This window comes from Mastigoproctus giganteus, chromosome 3 (assembly GCF_048544385.1).
Source record: "Mastigoproctus giganteus isolate SK-2022 chromosome 3, ASM4854438v1, whole genome shotgun sequence".
NCBI classification, from domain to species: Eukaryota; Metazoa; Arthropoda; class Arachnida; order Uropygi; family Thelyphonidae; genus Mastigoproctus; species Mastigoproctus giganteus.
Window position 1 is genome coordinate 206,063,135 of NC_143577.1, and position 27,054 is coordinate 206,090,188.

At 36.8% G+C, this 27,054-nt stretch overlaps 1 protein-coding gene across 2 annotated transcripts in view; it reads left to right on the forward strand.

Moving 5' to 3' along the window:
* The window catches only part of LOC150088625 (zinc transporter 6-like), a 222,268-nt gene that overhangs the window by 111,725 nt on the left and 83,489 nt on the right, over positions 1-27,054 (forward strand). For both annotated transcript variants that reach the window (XM_090370825.1, XM_090370826.1), the window contains exons 8-10: positions 4,066-4,101; positions 13,440-13,583; positions 24,072-24,191. In XM_090370825.1, coding sequence (XP_090226951.1) covers positions 4,066-4,101; positions 13,440-13,583; positions 24,072-24,191 — 300 coding nt within the window. The remainder of the gene's footprint in view (positions 1-4,065; positions 4,102-13,439; positions 13,584-24,071; positions 24,192-27,054) is intronic.

The window sequence follows — 27,054 nt, forward strand, 5'->3', positions numbered from 1 at the left end:
GATGTTACCAACAGCAAACTCAAAATGGGAAGCATTCAAGGAACTAATCTTGGTGGCTACCAGGCTTTACATACCAACTAAGAAATATTGTTCAAGGTTTAGGCCTAAATGGTTGTCAGATGGACTAATGAGACATGTGGCAGAGAAGAAAAATGCATGGGATACATACAAATTAATGGGTGACATGGAAGCCTATGATAGATATAAGTTGGTCTGTAACCAAGTCACAAAGGAGATTAGGCAGGCAAAGGCAGACTACGAAAAATCCTTGGCAAAGGATGCAAAGAAAAACAGAAAGGAGTTCTTTACATACTTGAACTCGAGAAGGAAAGGGATGAATCAGATTGGTCCACTGGATATTGATGGTTCAACAGTTGAGGATCCTGCTCAGGTGGCTAACAATCTAAACGAGTATTTTGCATCTACATTCACGCATGAGGAGTTATTCAGGAAGGAGAATGATGTAGGTAAAGTAAACATTGGCAGTGAGCTGGATGATTTTGTAATAACTGAGAGGAAAGTGGAGGAGAGATTGTTGAGGATAAACATAAAAAAGTGGGAAAAGTGGGAAACAATGGGATCTATCCAGTTATATTAAAGGAGGCAGCAAAGGAAGTATGCAAACCCCTAGCCATAATTATGAGAGCTTCTTTGGACTTAGGGGAGGTACCCATAGACTGGAGATGTGCAAATGTAACCCCAATTCACAAAGGAGGATCAAAGGCTGACACAAGTAGTTATAGACCTGTTAGTTTAACTTCTGTTCCAGGTAAATTAATGGAGGCACTGGTTAAAGAAGCACTGCAGGATCATCTAGACAAGAATTCAGTTATAGCTCAGACGCAGCATGGTTTTGTTAAGGGCAGGTCTTGCCTGACCAATTTGATTGGATACTATGATGTAGTCACAAAAGAACTGGATGCAGGGAATAACTTTGATATTATATATTTGGATCTTAGAAAGGCTTTTGATACTGTTGCACATGGAAGACTGCTGCACAAATTGGAGCAGTGTGGCATTGGAGGCAAATTGCTGCTATGGATAAGGGGATGGTTGAGTGGCAGAAGACAGAGAGTGGTAATCAATGGACACTGCTCAACGTGGACTAATGTTATTAGTGGAGTTCCTCAAGGTTCAGTGTTGGGTCCATTGTTGTTTTCGGTGTTTATGAATGATATTGATGATGGGATATCAAGTTTAATGTCTAAGTTTGCAGATGATACAAAGGTTGGCAGGGTCGTTAAGGACACCACTGACGCTATGCTGCTGCAACAGGATCTGGAAAGGTTGAACAGATGGGCTGAGAGGTGGCAAATGAAGTTTAACATTGACAAATGTAAAGTACTACATATGGGTAACAGTAACACCAGAGCAAAGTATCAACTCTGCGGTACTACACTGACAGTGGTGGAGAATGAAAAGGACCTGGGGGTAATTGTGCAGGCAGATATGAAGTTCTCTGAGCAGTGCAGACGAGCTGCAAGAGTAGCTCATGGTGTCTTGTCAATGATATACAGGAATTTTTCTAGCAGGGATAAGGAGGTGATTATTCCCTTGTATAAGGCAATGGTTAGGCCACATCTTGAGTACTGTATACAGGTCTGGAGGCCTCATTTCAAGAAGGATGTAGAGCTGCTGGAACGGGTACAGAGAAGGGCAACAAGATTAGTAAATGGAACAAAGGGTTGCTCTTATGAAGAAAGGCTTAAGTTTTGCAAATTACAGAGTCTGGAGACTAGGCACCGGCGAGGTGATCTGATAGAGGTGTATAAGGCTTTGAATGGTTTGAGCATGCTCAATGCCAATGGGATTCTTCATCTTTCTCAGAATAATCACCTCAGAGGGCATAAATTCAAATTGAGGAAGGACGGATGTCGGATAGATGTGCGGAAATTTGCCTTTGGCCAGCGGGTGGTTGGTTGGTGGAACCGACTTCCATCACTTGTTGTTGAAGTTGATAGCCTAAACAAATTTAAAGCTCAACTGGACAGGTATTTCGAACGAACGGAGGGGTGAAATGGGAGAGGGTTTTTTTTGTTTTTTTTTTGGCTGATGCTGAATAAGCTTGCTTTCTTGCATCATATGCCTCTACTAATGCTAATGCTAATGCTAACACTACTGCCTCTGACTGCTTTGATACCCTCTGAGAAAGCATTCTGGATAACTTGCATATATTTTAAAGAGAAACTCATGTATCTGCTTCTTTTATGGGGAATGCCTTTCAATGTTCATCCCACCAAATTCTGAATCAATATACATTCATTTTGCTAATCTCAAAATGTTATGTTCTGATTTCTCACAGTTCTCAGTGGAATAATGGGTACCCATATCTGTTTGGAATTTATTCTGTGCTATTATAGTGAACTGTTTTTCCAATCATAGAAAAAGAATTCATTATGGATGGCATTATTATCTTTTGTGTTGTTTGTGAAAAGAATGTTTCCATACAGAAAAAAAATTCCAGATAAACCAATATGGGAAAAAACTTTGCACATAGTGTTCAAACAAAGAAAAAGCAAATTGCCACATCAGCTGCTTTTAACCAAGCTATGTACCTCAAGAGAAGACAAAAGAAAGTAACTTTTCACAGGATCACTGTCTCACCGTGGTAGGCAGCAATATCCCTTTTGATAAGTTAAACAATTCAGTTTTCAACTGATTTTTGAAAAAATTTTATACAATTATCATGATTGTACAAATCAAACATTTCAGATGAATTCTTTCTTGAGGAAGATTTATCTTAATGATATTTATGATAATAATATTTGCAAAATTAAATTCATCAATATATTAGAGAAAATTGGCATCTGGATGTCCATTGATGAAATGAAAGGTACTTGTGACTATTATATCGCACATTTGGAAGAGGAAAATTAGACAGGGAGCCTTCTTGTTCAAATTTGCTTGTTTGTAAGGTTTTCAAAAATGTGAATTATTTATCCCCCCCCCCCTCCAAAGCCTGTCACTATCAGAAATTCATACATAAATTTTTTAGTTCATATCGGAAATTTTTGCATGTGCATAGACTAGCCATAACCCATGCATATTCAAAAAACTCACTACTTATATCCCATGCACCTTCAAAAAACTCATTGTCACAAGCAAACACATGTTTTAGAAATTCACTGCTGAAATCAAATCATGATTGAGAGAAAAAATATATATATATATTTTTTTTTTGAGGAAATGTTATCCTTAGCTTCAGTATTGGCTTCTGGATTTAAATTCAGAGAATTTCTTCCTTTGAATCAAATTGGACACTCAAGCTTATTGCTGTCTCCTCCTCCTCCTCCAAATTTCAAAGCTGCTTTCATGCTGTCATCTCTTATAATTATTTGCATGTTTCTATATGTTTCCATCTGTTAGTTAGAAACATAAATAAGATATGGCAATGACAACAACTGGAAGATTTAAAGACAGTTCATAGATTAATGGACACATTATTTAAAACGATCTTTAAAACATATATATATGTAAATACTGCAGGGAGTTCACATATAAAAAATGTATGTGTATGTACGTACTGCAGAAAAGATATAAAAGGTCAGCAAAAAGAGAAGTTCGGTAGTTTAAAATTTAATGTCTTAAGAAATAAAAAGACATACATTAACTCTATTTATTGTAAAATATTTAACAATATGTCAGATTTTAGTTTCTTGTTCTTTCATATGCATATTTTCTATACAAGGAACTGGAGTGATTTATCTGAATATGTTGGAGAGTTCCTTTTCATTTTAAAACAATATTATTTAGCACTGCTCATTAGTTATTGAAGTGAAGAGAGCATACTATCTTGCTGAAAAAAACAGTTGGGGTTGCATTTTTTCTTCTTCCAGTGTTATCAGTTTGTGAGGAAACAAAAATTTACAGTATTAAATTTGCTGGAAATTAATTTGTATGTGGCTTACCCACATTATTTAACTGCCTTGATGGCACCTTTATACACAAAAAGCTTGTTCAACATATAGTTCATATATAGCTATAATTGTCATAGTTAAAAAAAATTACATATTATGTGTTTTTTTTTTTTTTCCTATTCATTGATTTTTATTTTTTTGTTTCTAGTGTTGAAAGACTAATTCAGTCATCAGAAATTCATCTGTAAGTGATTTTGGCCTAGGTTTTAGATGTACAAGTCTTTTATATGATAGTAAATTTAAAATGTGATAACTGTTAAATCTGAAAAGGAAGAAATTATTATTTTGCTAATTTTGGATGATGCATTTTTCATCATTTTTTTGTAGAGAAAACAAATACCTGAAGATAGACAAAAAAAAGTGCACTAATCCTCTGCATTTACTGTACTATGGTTTCACTGCACATGTAGTTCATTGCTGTTATCTAGCATATTTTTTAAAAAAATCTTATTATAAGGGTTGTTAAAATGAAACATAAAATGTGTGTATTGTATTTTTCACATGCATTACATAATAGTAACCTAAAAGTCACCATTTTGCTTTAGCATTGCACAAAAAACTTAACTGTCTAGGCTTAGAACTTGTGTCTCTGTTCTTTACTGTAGTCTTCACATCATCATCATGAAAAAAAATGCTTAATGTTTAAATGCTTTTTCAAGGTATTTAAATGCTTTTTCAAGGTATTATGTGAAAGAACAATTAGCTGTTTGGCCACCTTCCAGGGAATCGTATTTAGTGATTCATTGGAAGGTGGCATTGGAAGAATCCTTGCCATGTGGGTTGTTATGTAATAATGCATATCTACCAACTTTTTTCAGTTTTGCTGAAAAATTGGTTTGTGCATTTTTTTTGCAGTTTTATGAAAAGTTTACTTCTTCAGATTTTCATTGATTTTCAAATGCAAACCCACAGAAATTATTTACACGGGCTCAAAGCCATCTTTAGGTAGACAAAAAGAATCATACCTAAGATTCCTGTTTGTCAGTTGTGGCATTTGCATATGATTCATCAGTACATAGTAGTGTAAAGGATTGGGTAGCCATGACTCTGTTTGTAATTAGCACAGAGAACAGCATATACCAGGCAGATCATGTGTCCGGTACACAGTATGGTTTTGGTTTTATCTACTAGATATTAATAGTGTCTCTGTGTTTCTTTTGTACCTTTGTATATTCATTTTAATTTTTTTTTTAAATATTTTCGGTTAATCCTCTTAATTTTCTTCTGAAAAAAAAAAAAAAAATAGTAATAATAAATGTGAAAATAAAAATTGAGAATGTGCAACTTATCTGAAAAGTGATTGATTTTCTGAAAGCATTTTTCCCCCACTAGATAATTTGCTGTACATTGTAAATAAAACATCACTTGCTGTTTTAGCAGCCTGTATACACTGTTAAGAGGGTTTTTTATCAGATTGCACAATCGCTTCTGTCTTTTTTTCATTGTCAACTGTGTTATCGTTTATTGTTCCCAAAGTAATAAGATTATTTGGGATTACTATTATCTAAATATAGCACATTACATTTCCCAGTATTTTACTTCAACTACCATTTTTCAGACCAACTGAGTAATTTATCTAGGTCTTGTAGAAGCAGTATACCTTGATTACTGTTGTTTATTGCTCTTCCCAACTTTTGTATCAATAGAAAACTTGGAAATAAAGTCTGTATGTCTCCATCATTATTATGAACTAAACTGTTTGAAACTTCACTTGAGGCTATAGCCAGGTCATAGCAATAGTCACTTATAACCAATTTTTGTCGCCTATCACTTACCCCACCTTTTATCCATTGTAATACTTTTATACCAGTGGTACATAAATTGTTCCAATTTATGTAAAAGGCATTCATGTTTTCGATAGTATCAAATGACTATCGAATATATTTTACTATATATTTAAGACTAAATATATAGTAAAAGTCTGGTCATCCAAAATCAATAGGGATCGAGATTTACCAGTTGAATGAGCATTAATCATATAAGTGCCTACACTGTATATTGAAATGTGATAGTTCAGAATAAAACTTCATAGTGACAACAAGGTATACTTATTTCCTTTGGTTAGCTTAATTTTAAAATACGTCTTTTTCATGTTTATTTTCATTGAAAACATCACTGATTGAGCTTTTATGTCATAAACTGTTTAAAAGCCAAAATCATACTCCTTCATAAATATAGTATGAATTTCATGAATTTCTAGTCTTCAAGAGTCAAAGTTCTGTTTTCAGCAAATACAACACCTGTATATTATTAATCGATTTTCAGATCCTTTCAGTGATGAGTTATGGATATTCCTATACGAATACAATTGCCTAAGTAACTGATACTTTAATGGCAGTGGCTCAGTAAAGGACAGTCATTTGCACTGCTGGTCTTCACTTTTGATGCAATGTAAACAATAAATACAGTATATTCCAACTTTCTAAAAAAATTTCTTCAAGATAAATTTTTTAATATAAATTGTTGATTTGTTAAATATTGTTTTTATTTAATGCATTTTTGTAATGTTTAATTCACAGCCTCTTTGCTGCTGAGTTGCAGAGATGGAACTATAAATTCTGATTTCTCCTAAGCTAGGTTGTTAAATGGCCTCCCCACATGATGCAGTTGGCCTTTTTTTAATACATGCCTTTTGAAATGCAATTTCAAAATGTATATATTCAAAATGTAAGATTAAACTTTCATGCCTGTAATTACTCTTGAAACCACTCATCTCTCTCTCTCTCGATGTTACCATGGCTACCCTGTAGTGGTTCATCCCATCCTTCTAATGTTTACATATGCAAAAAAAATCTTTATTATTGCTGATTGTCCTCTTTACCTTATCACAAGTCGTGAGTTAAGTTTATTACAGATTAATTTATATTTGCTGTAATGTGCAGTATTCCTTAATAATTTATATTCATCCCACAAATACTTTTCTGTTACTGACTTCCTCAGCTCAATGGTCATCTACTTTGATCTAGGCACGGAACAATGACTGTTTAAAAGCATATAAAGAGCTAGCTAGCTTCTAGAATTATTTCTTTGAACAGTTCACATTTAGTATTTGTATTTACTCATTAGAATCACCAACCATTCCCATTGAATAGAATTTGAATAATGCTTAAGACTATCATAATTTTCCTTAGGAAAATTAAAACCCTTCCCATTATTCTTGACAGCAGTTATTATCTCTTTAGATATGCTATACATTAAGACATTAGCCGACTGGGTAAAGTACCTGCCCGGCAACCCAAAGGTCGCGGGTTCGATTCCCGCCTCGGGCTTGGATCAAAGTACTGCAAAAACCTTGGGAGGTGCAATATGGCCACAGAAGCCGATGCGCCAACAACTACCAAATCAAAAAAAAAAAAAAAATCATTAAGACATTATGATCACTACTTGTTAATAATTCTTTGATATAAAATTTGTCAATACAGTATCAGTGTGAATCATTAGTAAAAATGTCATCAAGAACGTTTTTCTCCTCTGTTGATATAAAAAAGTCTTCTAATCAATACTGCTGTTAAAATGCCACACACATCTCAATCTATCTTTGGAAAATAAAAATCCTTCATGACGATAATAGATTCATATCTACTTACCCACTCCATTTGTTTATATAAAAATTGTGGTAATATTCATTCATTTGGGATATAGAACAAAAACAATCTAATTTTTGCTTTCTCATCATTATTTAACACCAGACTAATATAATAATATACTGGCATTGTCAGCTATAGGATATATACTCTTCTTGAATTGATGTACTTCATAGTTAAAATGCCTCTTCCACGTCTGTCATTGTCTTTCCTATATGTTTGTCTGTACTGATGAAAAGCCCTTCATGTTTAGGAGAGGCTGTGCCAGATAAAATTAGTGATTTAAAAATTACAGATGACTGTTTATTAGAAAACTTTTGAGCCTAAAGCAAAGTAAAGCTCCCAGAGTCAATGGCATATACCCAGTAATTTTGAGGAAGGCAGCCAGAGAGTGTAGTATACCGTTTAGATTAATTATGAAAGCATTATTGGACTTGGGAGAGATTCCTTTGGATTGCACAAATGCCATCCAAAGGAATATTGCCAGTACACAAAGGCAATTCTAAGAATGAGGTCAGTAACTACAGACCAGTTGGTCTGACATCAGTAATATGGAAAATTTTAGGGGCAAGCTAGCTGGATGAGTTGGATGTAGGGAACAATTTTGACATAGTTTATTTGAATTTTAGCAAGGCATTTGACACAGTCCCCTCATGAGAAGTTACTGTATAAGCTGGAACATATTGGAATTACTGAAAGATTCCAAGGTGGATTTCAGGGTGGCTACAGGGCAGAAAGCAGAGAATTGTGATTAATGGATATTCTTCGGATTGGTGTAATGTCAGAAGTGAGGTCCCTCAAGGATCGGGTTTTTGACCACTGCTGTTATGATTTTCATAAATGACATTGATGAAGGGATAAAGGTTGTGATATCAAAATTTGCAGATGATGTAAAGATTGATAGAGTTGTTAATGATCAGTGCTAAGCAAGATGACTTGTACAGTCTTCAAGAATGGCCAGAAAAGTGGCAACTATGTTTTAATACAAGGTCTTACACTTGGGAAATAGCAATGCCAAAATAAATTATGCTTTGTGGGGTCGAATTAAAAACACTAGATGAAGAAAGGGATCTGGGAGTTATGATAGGGGAAGATATGAAGTTTTCTGAGATGTGTAAACAGGTAGCCAGGAGAGCCCATGGTTGTCCTATTGATGATTTTTGAATGTTATCCTTGCAGAGTTAGGTAGGTCATAATCCCACTGTATAAGGCAGTTGTAAGACTGCATTTAGAATACTGTCACAAGTATGAAGACCTCATCTGAAAAATGACATTGAGCTTCTTGAAAAGGTCCAAAAAAGGGGGCAATTTGCCTGGTGAGATCAGCAAAAGGGTGATTGGCAAAAGAGCGACCATACAAGGAAAGACTTCGATTATGTGGGCTACAATGCTTGGCAACTAGACACCTTACACAGGACCTAATTGAGATTTATAGAACTCTGATAGGGGTTAGTAAAATAAATAAAGGCATAATTTTTGCTGTTATAAAGAATTGAGAACTATGGGCCATAAATTAGACTAGACTAGACTTAGTAGTAGACTAGACTAGATTGTAGGAAGTTTTCTCTTAGCTAGTGAGTTACTGATTAAACAAGTTGCCTTTGTAGGTATTGAGGCTGACAGTTTGAAGAAATTCAAATAATTTCTAATGTGAGGAGGGAGGTCTACCATATTCAGTAATTCTGCATCCAGTATAACAGAATGACAGTGTTTCTGATATTCCTATTATATCACAGGTTGATTTAACCAGTATTTCAAATTCATGAAATTTATTGTTTATACACATAACAGTATAAAAAACATTCTTTTTAACCCTGACACAATAAATATACATTGATGAAGGTATATCAGTCTTAATGTCAAATTTGCAGATGATACAAAGAGGTTGGCAGGGTTGTTAATGACAGTAATGGCAGTGTGCTACTGCAACAGGATCTAGAAAAGTTGGGCAGATGGGCTGAGAAGTGGCAACTGAAGTTTAATATTGACAAATGCAAAGTACTGTATATGGGTACAAGTAATCCAGAGTAATGTACAGGCAAGAGAGATGTTGGTCGATCAAGACCACCTCCAAGAGCTACAACGGAACAGGTCTTAAAAGACCTAAGCCAGACCAAGTTCATGATGATGATAATAACGTTCCAACTGTATGGTACTACACTTAGGGTGGTAGAACATGAAAAAGACCTGGCAGTAATTGTGCAGTCAGATATGAAATTTTTTAGCAATGCAGACAGGCTGCCAGAGCAGGTCATGGAGTATTGTCAATGATGTACAGGAATTTTGCTAGTAGGGAAAAGGTGATTATCCCTTTGTATAAGGCAGTGGTCAGGCCATGCCTTGAGTACAGGTCTGGAGGCCTCATTTTAGGAAGGATGTAGAGTTGCTTGAGCGAGTAAAGAGAAGTGCAACAAGATTGGTGAAGGGAACGAACGGGTGGTCTTACAAGGCTTAAGTTTTGCAAATTGCAGTGTCTGGAGACTAGCACCTGCGAGCCGATCTGATTGAGGCCTTGAATGAGTTGAGCAGGCTCAATTCTGATGGGATTCTTCTTGCTCAGATTACGAACCTGAGGGGCATAACTTCAAATTGAGGAAAGACAGTTATAGAATAGATGTGCAGAAATTTGCCTTTAGCCAGCGGGTAGTTGATAGTTGGAACGAACTTCCATCTGTCGTTGTGGAAGTTGATAGCTTAAATAAATTCAAAGAGGAACTGAACAAACTTTTAGAGGGAATGGATGTGTGAAATGGTTTTTTTTTGTTTTGTTTTTGGCTGATGCTACATAAGCTTACTTTCTTGCATCACATGCCTCTACTACTACATCCCATGTAGTAGTTGCTAATGGCAGTGTTTTCCCTGGAAATTTTCAGAATTTTCCAATAGGATATTGTTGTAGTTTTTAGCGCTCTCTCTCTCTCTCTCTCTCTCTCTCTCTCTCTCTCTACAACTGTTTGATAGTTTCTGATTACTCTCCCACAGTTCCATACTATTAGTATGGGAGGTAGAGTCATGGTGTTGATGGTATCTCCAACAACCCCTGTACATTCCATAATACATTGAAAATTACTACATGTCTGAATAGGATGGTTCAAATTAGTGCAAGAATTGAATCGATTTATACTTTTAGCCACAAAATTTTTGTTCAGTAACTTCTCCCCCTTCCAGCGTACTGGTAGTTCCCAAAACAATATTGTTATGATGTTACCAATATTTTGGTGACATCAGCAATATTCTTGATCCTATCAAGTAAAGAAGTAGAGCACTATTTCAATGCAGGTATTGAAATAGTTTGAAAAAATAATGGTACATTGCACTGTTTTTCTGGAGGAGGGACCATATTGTCCCTCCTGTTACAGAGCTTGGACTTATGCTCTTTAGAAATAACTACATTATCTGTGAGTCAACCTAAAGTAACCAATATTGTTTTTAATCAAATAACATCACTAGTAGTTGAATGTTGAATCCATTATTCAATAAAAATACAAAGCCGCTGTTGTGACCGGCTTTGCTTATTTTGGTCACTTATTAGACAACTTCACATGCCATCTACATCTTGGAGAGCATCAAACACCAGTATTTCTTTCTCTACTCCTATGAATGATTTCTTCTGTGGAAAGTCCTGCCCAGTTTTTTTTTCATTCATCCATCCAGTTTTTTCTTTTCCTTCTTCTGGGTCTTTTGCTGGGAATTTTCCCTTCTAAGGTCAGTTGTAGGTATCTCAAATTTTGAACCTTTTATGATACGGCCAGGCCACACCTTGAAAGCCAATCTGGGTCTGCAGATTTTGTTTAATAGTTATCTTTTGATGTCACTCATTTAGCATTAGCATTAGCATTAGTAGAGGCATTTGATGCAAGAAAGCAAGCTTATGCAGCATCAGCCAAAAAAAAAAAAAAAAAAAAAAAAAAAAAAGTAACATAAATAAATAAAAATAACCACTTCCACTTCACCCCTCTGTTCGTTTGAAATACCTGTCCAGCTGAGCCTTAAACTTATTTAGGCTATCAACTTCCACGACAAGGGATGGAAGTCTGTTCCACCCACCAACCACCCGCTGGCTAAAGGCAAATTTCCGCACATCTATCCTACATCTGAAAGACTGTTTTATTAGATATTTTGTCTGTCCATTTGATTTTCATCATTCTTGTCAACCTCAAGAAAGAGGTTGACAGGAATGAATTTCCTGACCCTCAAGATTGTTTTCACATCCATATATTAAAATAGGCCATATGTAACACTTTATGAAGTCTAAATAATGCTGTTACTTTTTTTTCTTTAAAAATTTGTTAGAAATGCTGTTACTTTTTTTTTCTTGAAAAGTTTGTTAAAGTTAACGTAAAGCAAGTAGAGTCGAACTTGGTTATAACGAGCAAGGAAATAACAAGATCATGGCTGTAATGAGCAAAAAAGCCATAATGATTTTAATTTTCCATGTATTCTCATACATCGCTCACTGTTATAACAAGCATACTACATGGATATACTGTACAAATTTTGGTAACTATGCAAACATGCAAACATTCTTCATTGCTCGGGTAGTTGAAAATACCCAATTCTTGGAATAGACAAAAAGCTTTTATGACCTTAACTTAGTTTTTATGACCACCCGCATCAGATTAGGGGCTGGTTTATGACCTAATCTTGTCCTTTTGGGGACGGGAGTTATAGAATAGTGCATTGGCATTCCGCTTCTAAGTTATTTGGTCACATTACCCTGTTTACAGCTTGTCTTGTATTCAGTGAACCATAAATTTATTTAGAGATTTCTAAGAATTTTGGAAACGATAATTGTTTGTATGTAAATCACTTTACTGTCATTTTAAAGTAAAATCAATCAGAAATGAAGCCTTCCTTTGGAAACGTCTACTAACAAAAGAAAGTTTCTCTCGATTTACAAAAAAGTCAAAATTATTCGTGAGTTAGAATGTGGTGCAAAAAAAATGCTGAAGTGTGTGCAAAGTTTTCTTTGTCCTCTTCAACAGTATCGACATTGTGGAAGAATAAACATGTTTGCATATTGGCAAGGAAAAGAAATAACCGGAAAAAAAAAAAAAAAAAATTAGAAAGTGCGAGGTTACAAATGTCGATGAAACAGTGATTCAGTGGTTCACTACACAAAGAAGTGCTGGATTTTCAATAGATGATCCAATCTTGAAGGCTCAAGCAGAAAAATTTGCTAAAAAATTTCGATGCAACGGTTTTGTATGTATTTTGTGGTTGGTTGGACCGATTTAGTATTAGTATAAGCAATGGCCACATGATGCAAGGAAGCTATGGCTTATGCTGTACCAACCAAAAAAAATAAATAAATAAAATAAAAAATAAATAAACAAATAAAATAAAAAAATAATAATAAAAATAAATAATTAATAAGAGAAAAGGAAATAGACAACCTATGTGTTTAGGTAATTATTCAGCTGACTGAATTTCCCCAAACTGTAACCCTCTACCACCCATGTAGGTATTCTGGTAATTTATAACTAGCTGGCTAAAATAAAACTTCCTGCAATCCAGTCTAAACTTCCCCTCATAGCAGAGTGGAAGGAAACTGAAAAAAACTAAACCTTTATATGTTTTTAGAATACATATGCTAAATAAATTGTTTTCTTTTAGAAAAATATACGTATATTGTTTTTTAGAAAAAAAGTTTGACATCCATTAACTGATTATTATAGACTCATCAGCTAGTTACTAAAGGAAAACTCTATTCTTTGATGTGTCAGGCTTTGGGTTTCCCAAAACTCAGAAAAACAAATAAATTAAGTTCTGGTTAAGAAAGCTAAAGAATCTCCCATACATACAGTAGTTATTCAGAAAAAGGAGCAGTAGATATGATGAAGTAATGAATAAATTAGTTTTCAGTTATTCAAGAACTTATAGTTATTAAACTCTAAAACTGTCTTTGCATATATAATGTTTTTTCTTTCTTCCATAGTGGGAGATTACTTCCTGGAATTTTGTTAGCATTCATTTGTCACTTGGTTGTTACATATGGAATGCAAAACAGGGCCTTTAATCATGTGATATTAGCATCCAGTTCTAGTTGGCTTCAAGAACATGCTGCAGAAATGAGTCAAAGGTCAGTGTGTTATATACTTTTAACTGCATTTAACATAGCTCTTCATCTGGCTGCAATTTTTTGCTAAAATATTCTAGTATTACAAAATTCTTTTTATAAAGGATTTGTATTAAATGAAATTATTGAATAATAATTTAATTAAAATTATTAAATAATTAAATGTGAGTATACACAATGTACTCACATTATGGATAACGTTGAAATGCATATAAAGTATTAGTTATTTGTCATTTAAAATCATTTAGTTGTTTTTTTTTTTTTTTTTTTTCTCTAGACATTGGTAAGCAAATATTTTTCTGTTACTGGTAAATGCTAGATTAAAACGTTTATTTTTTAATGCATTATCTTTAAATTTTTAATATCTTTAACAGTAACAGTTTTTAATATCTTTCTATGTGATGTAATCCAACTTGCTGGTAGTTGTTCTTATTTATAGAGATTTCACTTTTTTTCTTTGTTTTTTTGCTGTTATTTTTAAAACTGGTTAGCAATATCCATATTTGTTAAGCAGTTCTGTTTCTTTATTCAAGTCATCCTTGAACTATTGGTATTAGTATTGGCAAACAATCAATGGAAAATTACAACGATCAACTACCCTCCAGCTGAAAGCAAATTTGCACACATATGTCATGCAATCATCCTTCCTCAATTTAAATTTGTACCTCCTTGTGTGTAATATCTGAACTAGAGTAAGGATGCTGTCATGATAACTTGGCAAAAAAGACTGCAAAAAACACAGTGTACATAGCTTTTATTTATAAGAGAACTACCATCAATGGTGCTCTCTTCCGTGCCAAAGCATTTCTGCTACACTGAAGTTTTTGCTTTGCTATTCTTGTTAGAGGCATAATTTTAGTATAATATTAATTTAAAAATACTATGTGCATTAAGAGATAAGAGTATAATAATGCTACTATTCCTAGCAGCGACAGTAGTACATACTACACTATTATACTATGTCTATATCTGTTGAAATGAAGGTGATTTCCTTTATCGGTAGGCTTATGCCAAACTTTTGCTTATCATAAGACTGCTAATATAGTATTTCTGTGTTATTATTTTACTATCCTTTCTAGTTAAAGTTAGATTTAAAAAATTTATACTGACAAACAAAACCAACTGGAATATCATAAGAATCGGCACAATTTGGCCCGAGTAACTGATGACTAAAACTTCACTAGCACAACAAATATCTGTAAAAATGAAATTTAACTATCTTTTAAATGAGATAGGGTATTTATTGTGGCATTATTATTATTATTTTATTTTTATTTTTTTGGCTGGTGCAGCATAAGCCTCAGGCTTCCTTGCACCTTATGGCTAATAATAATAATTAAAAATGAAAAAGAAAAACCACAAAAATCAAAGTAGTGGGAGTACAGTGGCTCAGGGAGTGAAATGAAGAGGGAAATTCTGTGCTACTAATCATGACCTAACAAAATGTACTACTTTTTGGATGTGCATTGTCTTTGTGGTTGTTCAATGCAGAGAGTATGAAGAAATTAGACACCAACTCAGCATTCTGATGGACACAATGCTGAGTTGATTAGGATGGATGGATGACAAGAGAAGATTAGGAATTAAAATGGCAACCCATTGAACTCTCAGCTGTCCAACTCAGTGCCAGAGCTCACACTTGTGCATAAAGCAACACAGCAGCAATCTCCCCAAGGCAGAATGCACTGGTACCACAGGAGTTAGTTATTGTCAGGGAAATGTGAAATATATTGTGCAAGAAGGATAGGTGAAATAGGACCAGGGTATATCTGCCAGGGGACAAAAGTAGATGATGTAGAGTAGATATCATCTTTTAAGGGCACAAAAGGTAATATATTGTTATACATGTCGGCAATAATGATATTAAGAGTAGAGGTCTGAAAACTTACTTAATAAATACAAGACAATGTTGGGAAAGAGTTGTGAGTTAGAATTGAATTAGAAAGGGTCTGCAATTCTGACCACACAATAGGAGGGACTACATGTTGAGAGCCTTATCAATCAGTTCAGCCCTTGAGAGAATGTGTAAGGCTCATAGGGTAGAATTTTTCTCAGCAGCATCTGTGCATGTTAACAAGACAGACTGTTTTTACAGGGGTGGGATACACTTAAATAGAAGGGGCACAAGAATATATGCTTATGCTGTCAAAGCAGTGATAGGCGGGTTGTAAAACTGCTAACTTAGAGGGATACACAGTCTAATAGCTTAACTAGAGCTGTAGGCAGAGGTGAAAGTGATTCTTGCACGTCTTCTATTGAAACATGCAGCAACCTGGAAAGCAAGATGTTGAGGATTTCAAGCCCTGCTATGGGTCATTATGAAAGAAGTGAATACATGGGCTGTTTTAGTGTAACTGAGAGTAAGAACAGCATTAGCATTAGTAGAGGCATATGATGCAAGAAAGCAAGCTTATTCAGCATCAGCCAAAAAAAAAAAAAAAAAACACACACCACTCCCATTCCACCCCTCCGTTCGTTCGAAATACCTGTCCAGTTGAGCTTTAAATTTGTTTAGGCTATCAACTTCAACAACAAGTGATGGAAGTCGGTTCCACCAACTAACCACCCGCTGGCCAAATGCAAATTTCCGCACATCTATCCGACATCCGTCCTTCCTCAATTTGAATTTATGCCCTCTGAGGTGATTATTCTGAGCAAGATGAAGAATCCCATTGGCATTGAGCATGCTCAAACCATTCAAAGCCTTATACACCTCTATCAGATCACCTTGCCGGTGCCTAGTCTCCAGACTCTGTAATTTGCAAAACTTAAGCCTTTCTTCGTAAGAGCAACCCTTTGTTCCATTCACTAATCTTGTTGCCCTTCTCTGTACCCGTTCCAGCAGCTCTACATCCTTCTTGAAATGAGGCCTCCAGACCTGTATACAGTACTCAAGATGTGGCCTAACCATTGCCTTATACAAGGGAATAATCACCTCCTTAACTCTGCTAGAAAAATTCCTGTATATCATTGACAAGACACCATGAGCTACTCTTGCAGCTCGTCTGCACTGCTCAGAGAACTTCATATCTGCCTGCACAATTACCCCCAGGTCCTTTTCATTCTCCACCACTGTCAGTGTAGTACCGCAGAGTTGATACGTTGCTCTGGGGTTACTGTTCCCCATATGTAGTACTTTACATTTGTCAATGTTAAACTTCATTTGCCACCTCTCAGCCCATCTGTTCAACCTTTCCAGATCCTGTTGCAGCAGCATAGCGTCAGTAGTGTCCTTAACAACCCTGCCAACCTTTGTATCATCTGCAAACTTGGACATTAAACTTGATATCCCATCATCAATATCATTCATAAACACCGAAAACAACAACGGACCCAACACTGAACCCTGAGGAACTCTACTAATATTGTGTCCATTGATTACCACTGTCTGTCTTCTGCCACTCAACCATCCCCTTATCCATAGCAGCAATTTGCCTTCAATGCCACACTGCTCCAATTTGTGCAGCAGTCTTCCATGTGCAACAGTATCAAAAGCCTTTCTAAGATCCAAATATATAATAATCAAAGTTATTCCCTGCATCCAGTTCTTTTGTGACTACATCATAGTATCCAATCAAATTGGTCAGGCAAGACCTGCCCTTAACAGAACCATGCTGCGTCTGAGCTATAACTGAATTCTTGTCTAGATGATCCTGCAGTGCTTCTTTAACCAGTGCCTCCATTAATTTACCTGGAACAGAAGTTAAACTAACAGGTCTATAATTACTTGTGTCAGCCTTTGATCCTCCTTTGTGAATTGGGGTTACATTTGCACATCTCCAGTCTATGGGTACCTCCCCTGAGTCCAAAGAAGCTCTCATAATTATGGCTAGGGGTTTGCTTACTTCCTTTGCTGCCTCCTTTAATATAACTGGATAGATCCCATCCACCCTAGGTGCCTTTTTTATGTTTATCCTCAACAATCTCTCCTCCACTTTCCTCTCAGTTATTACAAAATCATCCAGCTCACTGCCAATGTTTACTTTACCTACATCATTCTCCTTCCTGAATAACTCCTCATGCGTGAATGTAGATGCAAAATACCCGTTTAGATTATTAGCCACCTGAGCAGGATCCTCAACTGTTGAACCATCAATATCCAGTGACCAATCTGATTCATCCCTTTCCTTCTTGAGTTTAAATATGTAAAGAACTCTTTTTGTTTTTCTTTGCATCCTTTGCCAAGGATTTTTCGTAGTCTGCCTTTGCCTGCCTAATCTTCTTTGTGACTTGGTTACAGACCAACTTATATCTATCATAGGCTTCCATGTCACCCATTAATTTGTATGTATCCCATGCATTTTTCTTCTATACTGCATGTATACTTGCATGTACATTAATGCTAGGAGCATTGTAAATAAATTTGATGAATGTGAAGTGCTGATTAAGTCATTAAAAGAAGATATTGCTGGGATATTGGAGACAGGGTGTCACTCAGACATAAGTGCTGCTGAATTTGAATATGGGGAGTACAACATATACAGGAAGGACAGACAGGAGAGGAGGTGAAAGGGTTATGCTCTTAGTTGAGAATATTAAATCCAAGGCAGTACATTTAGTTGACTTGGGTGACAAGTACAATTTTCAGTCAGTTTTTTGTGATATAAGCACTGGGAAAACAAAATTGAGAGTAGGATGTGTTATAGGCCTAACAACTATAATGAGTATACCAAACAGCTATACAGGGAAATAAAGTGGGCCAGCAAATCAGAATGTGTTATAATGGGGGATTTTAACTTTCCAGATGTTGCCTGCAATTGATGTGTTGGTCACTCACTCACTAGTAAGACTTTTTTTTTTGGATTTATTGGATGACTGTTTTCTACAGCATCACATTAGAGAGGCAACAAGAGGAAGCAGTACTTGATCTGTTTATCAATTCTTTATGCATTAAGAATATACAGATAAAAGAGCCACTGGGTGGCAATGATTACATTATACTGATATAGAATTTACTTAATAATTTTGGTGGAACCAACTGATGAGCTACCAACAGCAAATTCTAAATGGGAAGCATTCAAGGAAATAATCATAGAAACAGCTAGGTTTTTCATACCAACTAGAATGTACTGTTGAAGGCCCAGATGGATATCAAATAAACTGATTAGACTTGTGGCAGAGAAGAAAAATGTGTAGGATGCATATAAATTATCAGATTATATAGATGCCTATGACAGATATAAACTAGTCTTTAATCAAGTCAAGCTAGGACAGATTACGAGAAGTCTCTGACAAAGAATGCAAAGACTTCTATGTTTATATTAACAGTAGAAGGAAGGGGTCGAATCACATCGGTCCACTTGATATCAATGGTTTAACTGTTGATGATCCTGTTCAGGTTGCTGATAGGCTGAATAGGTATTTTACATCTACATTTACACATGAGGAATTCTTTAAGGAACCGGATGCCAAAAGTTTATAAAACTGTGATGTCAAGCTTGGGAAGATTTTGTGATAACTGAATGGAAAGAGAAATTGTTGAAGCTAAACATAAAAAAAAGTACCTGGGGTAGATGGGATCTATCCAATTATATTAAGGGAGGCAGCAAAGGAGGTAAGCAAACCCTAAGCCATATGAGAGAGCATTCTTGGATTCAGCAGAGGTCCTATGGACTGAAGATGTGCAGATGTATCCCCAAATCATAAAGGGTGATCAAAAGGTGACATGGGTAATTACACACCTGTTAGCTTAACTTCTGCTTCAGGGAAAATAATGGCATCTCTAATAAAAGAAATAATGAAGTATCATCTAGATAGGAATGCAATTATATTGCAGCCACAGTGTGAATTTGTTAAGGGGGCGATCTTTTCTGACCAGTCTTGGATATTATGGTGGATGTAAAAATAATTTTGATATCATATACTTGGATTTCAGGAAGGCTTTGATACTGTTGCCCATGAAAGACTACTGTACAAACTGGAGCAATATGGCATTAAGGGCAAATTATTGCTATGGATAAAGGGTTGCTTGAGTAGGAGAAGACAGAGAGTGGTGATCTATGGGCACTACCCTTCATGGATTAATGTTATTAGTAGAGTCCCCCAGGGTTCAGTGCTATGCCTGTTGTTGTGTCCAATATTTATTAATGATATTGATAAAGGTTCAGGCTTAATGTCTAAGTTTACAGGTGATGGAAAGGTTGGCAGAGTGATTAATGACAGTAATCAATGTAAATTCTAGCAACAAGATCTAGAAAAATTCGGCCGATGGACTGAGAAATGACAATTGAAGTTTAACATTGACAAATACAAGTTATTCTGGTGCGAGGTATACAGTAATCCCAGATTAATATACCAACTGTACTCTATACTCAGCATAGTGGAAAATGAAAAAGGCCTGGGAGTAATTGTGCAGTCAGATGTGAAGTTCTCCGAGCAGTGAGGATGGGCTGCTATTTCAGGTCATGAAGTTTTGTATATGATATGCAAGAATTTTTCTAGCAGGAATAAAGAAGTGATTATCCCTTTGTACAAGGCCATGGTTAGGCTGTATCTTGAGTACTATATATAGGTATGGAGGCCTAATTTTAGAAAGAATATAGATCTACTGGAGCAAATGCAAAGAAAGGCAATGTGATTGGTAAGGGGAACAAAAGGATGCTGATACCAAGACAGGTTTCAGTTGTGCAAATTTCAGCATCTTGAGACTAGGCACCTGTGAGGAGATCTGATTAACATGTTTAAGGCCTTGAATGGATTGAGTAAGCTCAGTGTTGATGGCATTCCTCCTCTTGCTGAGACTATACAAACATTAGGGGACGTAAATTCAAATTAAGAAAGGATGGTTGCAGGATAGATGTGCAGAAGTCTGCCATCAAAGCAAAAGGCTCAAGCAAATGGAAGTGTGGCTCAGAGCAGAACTGAGGGGGGCAGTTGTCCTCTGACTCACAGCCTTATAAAATGCACTGTTTGCTTGATGTTTGCAGAGCAATCGTGTGTGCGCGATGCAAGGAGTGTATCGATATCAGGCAACAACTCAGCATTCTTGGGCGCCTATATGAGAGCTTGAAGGACAGGGTGGATGCCCTCGAAGAAACTAAATTGAGGGGGCCCATCAAGCTCTCAGCTGCCCACATCAACGCCAAAGCTTGCACTTGGGCATCATGTGACACAGAGGCAACCCCCCAAGGCAGAATGCGCTGGTCCCGAAGGAACTAGTAGTTGTTGGTGACTCTATTGTCAGGGGAAACGGGGAACATGCTTTGTAAAAAGGATAGGTGGAACAGGACCAGGGTATGTCTGCCAGGGGCAAAGGTTGATGATGTTGTAGAGCGAATATCATCTTTTAAGGGCACAAAAGGTGATCCTTAAAATATCATCTTTTAAGGGCACGTTGGCACTAATGATATTAAGAGTAGGAGACCAGCAGAATTACTTAACAAGTACAGGTCACTGTTGAACAAAAGCCGAGAATTAGGGTTGAATTTGAAAGTGTCTGCAATTCTGCCCAGACACGATAGGAGGGAGTATATGATGAGAGTCTTGTCGATCAATTCGGCCCTGGAAAGATTGTGCAAGGCTCAAGGGGTAGAATTTTTTTCAGCCTGGACTGTACTTGTTAACAGGAGAGATTGCTTCTACAGGGATGGGATATACTTAAATAGAAAGGGTGCAAGAATATTTGCTGATGCTATCGAGGCAGTATTAGGTGGGTCGGAAAACTGCTAGCTTGGGAGGAGACAAAGACCAATAGATTGACAGTAGCCACTGGCAGAGGTGAAAGAGATTCTTGCACTGCTTCTATTAGAATGAGCAGAAGCCTGAAAAACAAGATGCTTGATATTTCAGAGACTGCTGGGAGCCATTGCGGTACAAGTAAACTCATGGGTTGTGTTAGGGTAGCTAAGAATAGGAATAGGTGCATGTATACTTGCATGTACACCAATGCTAGGAGTTTGGTAAATAAATTTGATGAATTTGAGGTATTGCTCAGAACATCAAAGGAAGATATTTTTGGGATATCAGAGACGTGGTGTCACACAGATATAAGGAATGCAGAACTAATTTGGGGAGTACAATGTGGATAGAAAGAATAGGAAGGGAGAAGGGGTTATGCTATTAGTTAAGAAACACATAAAATCCAAGGAAGTGAAGCCAGTCGACATCGCTGGACAATGCAGTGTCGAGTCAGTTTGGTGTGAAATAAGCATTGGGAAATTAAAATCGAGAGTAGAAGTGTGTTATAGGCCTAATGACTCTGATGAGCATGTTCGGGAGGCAACTAGAGGGAGTAATACTCTTGATTTGATTATCAGCAGTGATTCTTCATGCATTAAGAATCTGCAGATAAATGAACCACTAGGTGGCAGTGATCACAGTGTGCTGAAGTGGGATTTACTCAAAGAGGTAACTACCATTAGGGGTAAAGGGAAGGGTTATTGCTTCTGTAAAGGCGACTACGATGGACTAAGACAGTATTTAAATTCTATACAGTGGGACCAACTGATGATGTTACCAACAGCAAATTCAAAATGGGAAGCATTCAAAGAACTTATCTTGGAAGCTACTAGGCTTTACATACCAACTAAGAAATATTGTTCAAGGTTTAGGCCAAAATGGATGTCAGATGAACTAATGAGGCATATGGCAGAGAAGAAAGTTACAAAGGAGGTTAGGCAGGCGAAGGCAGATTACGAGAAATCCTTGGCAAGGGATGCAAAGAAAAACAGCAAAGAGTTCTTTACTTATGTAAACTCTAGAAGGAAGGGGATAAATCAACTGTTGGATGGGTCAACTGTTGATGATCCTGCTCAGGTAGCTAACAAACTAAATGAATATTTTGCATCGACATTCACACATGAGGAGTTATTCAGCAAGGGGAATGCCAGAGGTGTATTCAACTCTAGCAGTAAGCTACAGAATCTTGAAATAACTGGGAGTAAAGTGGAGGAGAAATTGTTGAAGATAAACACAAGAAAGGCACCCGGGGTGGATGGGATCTATCCAGTTATATTAAAGGAGGCAGCAAAGGAAGTAAGCAAACCCTTAGCTATAATTATGAGAGCTTCCTTGGACTCAGGGGAGGTACCCATAGACTGGAAATGTGCAAATGTGACCCCAATTCACAAAGGAGGATCAAAGGCTGACACAAGTAATTATAGACCTGTGAGCTTAACTTCTGTTGCAGGAAAATTAATGGAGGCACTGGTTAAAGAAGCACTGCAGGATCATTTAGACAAGACTTCAGTTGTAGCTCGGACACAGCATGGTTTGTTAAGGGGAAGTCTTGCCTGACCAATTTGATTGGATACTATGATGCAGTCACAAAAGAACTGGATGCAGGGAATAGCTTTGATATTATATACTTGGATCTTAGAAAGGCTTTTGATACTGTTGCACATGGAAGACTGCTACACAAATTGGAGCAGTGTGACATTGGAGGCAAATTGCTGCTATGGATAAAGGGGTGGTTGAGGGAGAGAAGACAGAGAGTGGTAATCAATGGACACTGCTCATCGTGGACTAATGTTATTAGTGGAGTCCCTCAGGGCTCAGTGTTGGGTCCATTATTGTTTTCTGTATTTATAAATGATATTGATGATGGTATATCAAGCTTAATATCCAAGTTTGCAGACGATATACAGGAATTTTTCCAGCAGGGATAAGGAGGTGATTATTCCCTTGTATAAGGCAATGGTCAGGCTAGAGTACTGTATACAGGTCTGGAGGCCTCATTTCAAGAAGGATGTAGAGCTGCTGGAACGAGTACAGAGAAGGGCAACAAGATTAGTGAATGGAACAAAGGGGTGCTCTTACGAAGAAAGACTTAAGTTTTGCAAATTACAGTGTCTGGAGACTAGGCACCAGCGAGGTGATCTGATAGAGGTGTATAAAGCCTTGAATGGTTTGAACATGCTCAGTGCTGATGGGATTCTTCCTCTAGCTCAGAATAATCACCTGAGAGGGCATAAATTCAAATTGAGGAAAGACAGATGTAGGATAGACGTGCGGAAATTTGCCTTTAGCCAGCGGGTGGTTGGTTGGTTGGTGGAACAGACTTCCATCCCTTGTCGTGGACGTTGATAGCCTAAATAAGTTTAAGGCTCAGCTGGACAGGTATTTTGAATGAACAGAGGGGTGAAGTGGAAGTGGGTTTTTTTTTTTTTTTTTTGGCTGATGCTGCATTAGCTTGCTTTCTTGCATCAAATGCCTATGCTAATCAGCGAGCAGGGTTGATTGTTGGAACAAATTTTCATATGTTTTTGTGGAAGTGGATAGTTTGAATAAATACAAGGAAGAAGTAGACAAATTTCAGGAGGGGATGGACAGGTGAGTTTTTTTTTTTTTTTGTCTGATGCTCTATAAACTTGCTCTTTTACACATTTGCCACAGCCAATACTAATATTATTTATTCTATTTATTTCTCTGAATTGAAATTCCTAAGCTTAAATTGTAATTTGATATTTATCATTGATTTTTGTCTTTGAATATTTTTAAATTTTACATAATTATTTGATTAATGAAATTTTATTTCCTTATACTTTTTTTTAGTGTTTGTCATATAGTACCAGGCCTTAGTACAATTCTTTTGCCAAGGGTTAATCCTTTTGTTCTTCTTGGATGGACTGCTGGTATAATTCTAATAACAACTATGCTCTTGATTGAAATGTAGTAAGTCAGTTCTTCTCTTCCAAATATTTGCATGCATCAGAGTGTATTCTTTCAAAAGTTTCTATAGTGTTATATTTCAGTAGTTTAATTTGAATTTTATCTCTTGCATTTCTGATTACCTAAATTAAAAAGAGATATAAAGAATTTCATTTCATGCATTCAGTTTAAATACTGTCTGGCTTATTTCTCTCTCTGTCTGTCTGTCTCTCTCTCTCTCTCTCTCTCTCTCTCTCTCTCTCTCTCTCTCTCTCTCTCTCTCTCTCTCTCTCTCTCTCTCTCTCTCTCTCTCTCTCTCTCTCTCTCACACACACACACACACACACACACACACACACACACACAATGATCCCAAACACAAACGTCATTAAGCACCTTTATTTCTGTATATGGGCTGAAAAGACAAGATGATTGTTAATATTAAACTTGAATTTATGTTGATTAATTTTTAGAAAATACATTCACGGGAAGCTGTTCCCAAGAATAGAAATAGAACAGATGAATAATTAAGAAGAAAAGTTAATGTTCTGTAAGTTTGGAGTTGGACATAATGTTGAGGGTCAAGTGGTTTCCCATAACTCCACGGGATGTATACTTGTGCTGCAGTGCAGTTCCCTGTAAAGGCCAGAGAAAGTGTGTGCGCATGTGCGCTGTTGGGTTCTGTTATTCTTCTGGTCTCTTAGCCTAGGGGCCTTTGGAGAACTGCTGAGCTCCAGTTACCATCCATAGCATCGGGAGGGAGGTCAGGGAGTCCAAGATACTCTGACTAGCCCAACCCAGGGGTGGGGTCACCTGAGCTTCAAAGGGAGGGTTAAAAAAGGAGAGAGAGAGTGTAATGGTAATGGTCAAGAAAGTTGGGTCAGAATGAGGGGGGAAAGGTCACAACAGGATGTTCACCCCTGACTAGGCTATTATGAAGGCAAATTAGGATAGGCTAGGATATTATGAAGGTAAAAAAAAAAAAAAAAAAAGAAAGAAAGAAAGAAAGAAAAAAAAATCATAAAGAGAAGAGATCCCTATGTGATTGCCATAAGGTGTATTGTTCTATGGTGGAAAAATCCCACATTGGAGGAGTCCAGTGTCATTGTAGATGGCAAGAAATGTTCATAGAGCTGGTAGCACTAATCGAGTAACATGTCTACTTAGGGAGCTTCTGCAGAATCATGTTTCTTTCTGTTTGTTGTTCTTTGTCACTCAAAAACTGCTTAAGTGAAGATTGCAAAGACATAGTAATAGTGTTCCACTAGAACAAAAAGATGCTCATAGTTGGTTGGAATATCAGTTATGATTAAGAAGAGTCTGAGTCTATAATCCTTGTAGATTGGGCAGTTATATACATTATACTCCCAGCCTTGTTGTGGGGGGGGACTGCAGTGACAAAGAGGATTATTGGTGACACCTAAGCTGGTCAGTTTATGAGTGAAAGGACCGTGTCCTGTCAGAAGAAGGAACTTCTTTGTAATAACCCCTTTTATGGATTCATCCCAAAAGGTCTGCCATTGATTGTGGATGACATTGGTGATTCTTTACTTCTGCTGTTCTACCTTTGGTCATTGGCAGTATCAAGTGCAATTACCGTAACATCCACAGGAATGCTCTTATTGAGATGGTAAAGCCCTCATCTGATAATCTCCAGATAGAGAGAGAAGCCTAGACTTGGAGGATAGGTATGCCCTCCAAGTCTTGTGAGTACAGAATGCCCTTGTCATTTAAAGTAATATTGACTGATGTATGGAGTCAAGTTTTCTCCTCTTGCACACCAGTGTAGTGCAAACTCACCAAACACTAGCTCCAAAACAGCAGACAATTAGTAGAAAGATGGCACTGTAGGTCATAGTCAAGGCCCTGCAATTGAGTCCCTAGTCCTTGCAGCAGATTATCATGGCAATGTATTTCTCAGGCTATCATGGCAATGTATTTCTTAATTTTAAGAGGTCAAGTAGATGAGATGAGGATAGAAGATCAATTTCACATCCAGAATGATTCCTAGATATTTTAGTTCCAACACCAATTTAATTGAGGTCCTATCAACCTTGATGACCAGAGGCCACTTGAAACTGAGGGAGCCTTTCAGAAGGATACAGTTAGACTTTTCACCAGAGATGACCAACTTGCGTGTGGTGGCCCAGTATTGAAGTTTGCTGGGGGCAAAATTAGCAGAAGCTTTGAGGACCACTCTAATATCTGCATAGATTAGGCCGATGGACTAATCTGTAGAGGATGAGAACCAAATCTTTCACCAAGGCCTCTGCATTGGTGAAATCTTTCACCAGTTCTGAGGCCTTTGGCGAAAGACAAATGCCCAAGGTCCATGTTAAGCAATTTTTCTAAAACAATAGACCAAAAAAAAGGGTCCCAGAATGGAGTCTTGAGGATAACCTATGTGACAAATCTGGTGACCTTCTGGAACTTAGCTGAAGAGAAATGGCAGCTCTTTGGTTAAAATAATATGATTTTACACTGCTATACAGATTGAGTGGGATTGTGGCCTGTTGGAGTTGATGGAGAACGCTAGGCCACCAGCAGGTCAAAGCTCCGGTGAAGTCAACAGCCATGGCAAGAAAATATTTTTCCATGGTTGCCTTGGAGATAAGTTGATGGATGGCATCTTCTGTAGAGGAACCTGGTTTAAATCCATATTCTTTGGAAGAAGGGAGAATAGCATTAGCATAGTGAATATCAGTTATGTAGTGAAAGAGTCTTTTAAGAAGTTTAGCAAGGATAGGAAAAAAAATAATCGGCCTATATGATTTTGGTGGTTCTGGTGGCTTGTCTTGACTTTTTGTTTTTGGACAGTGAACAGATGTTGACTAGTTGAAGAATGTGTTTGGGACTGGCTTGGAAAAGAGTAGCAAAATTACAGATG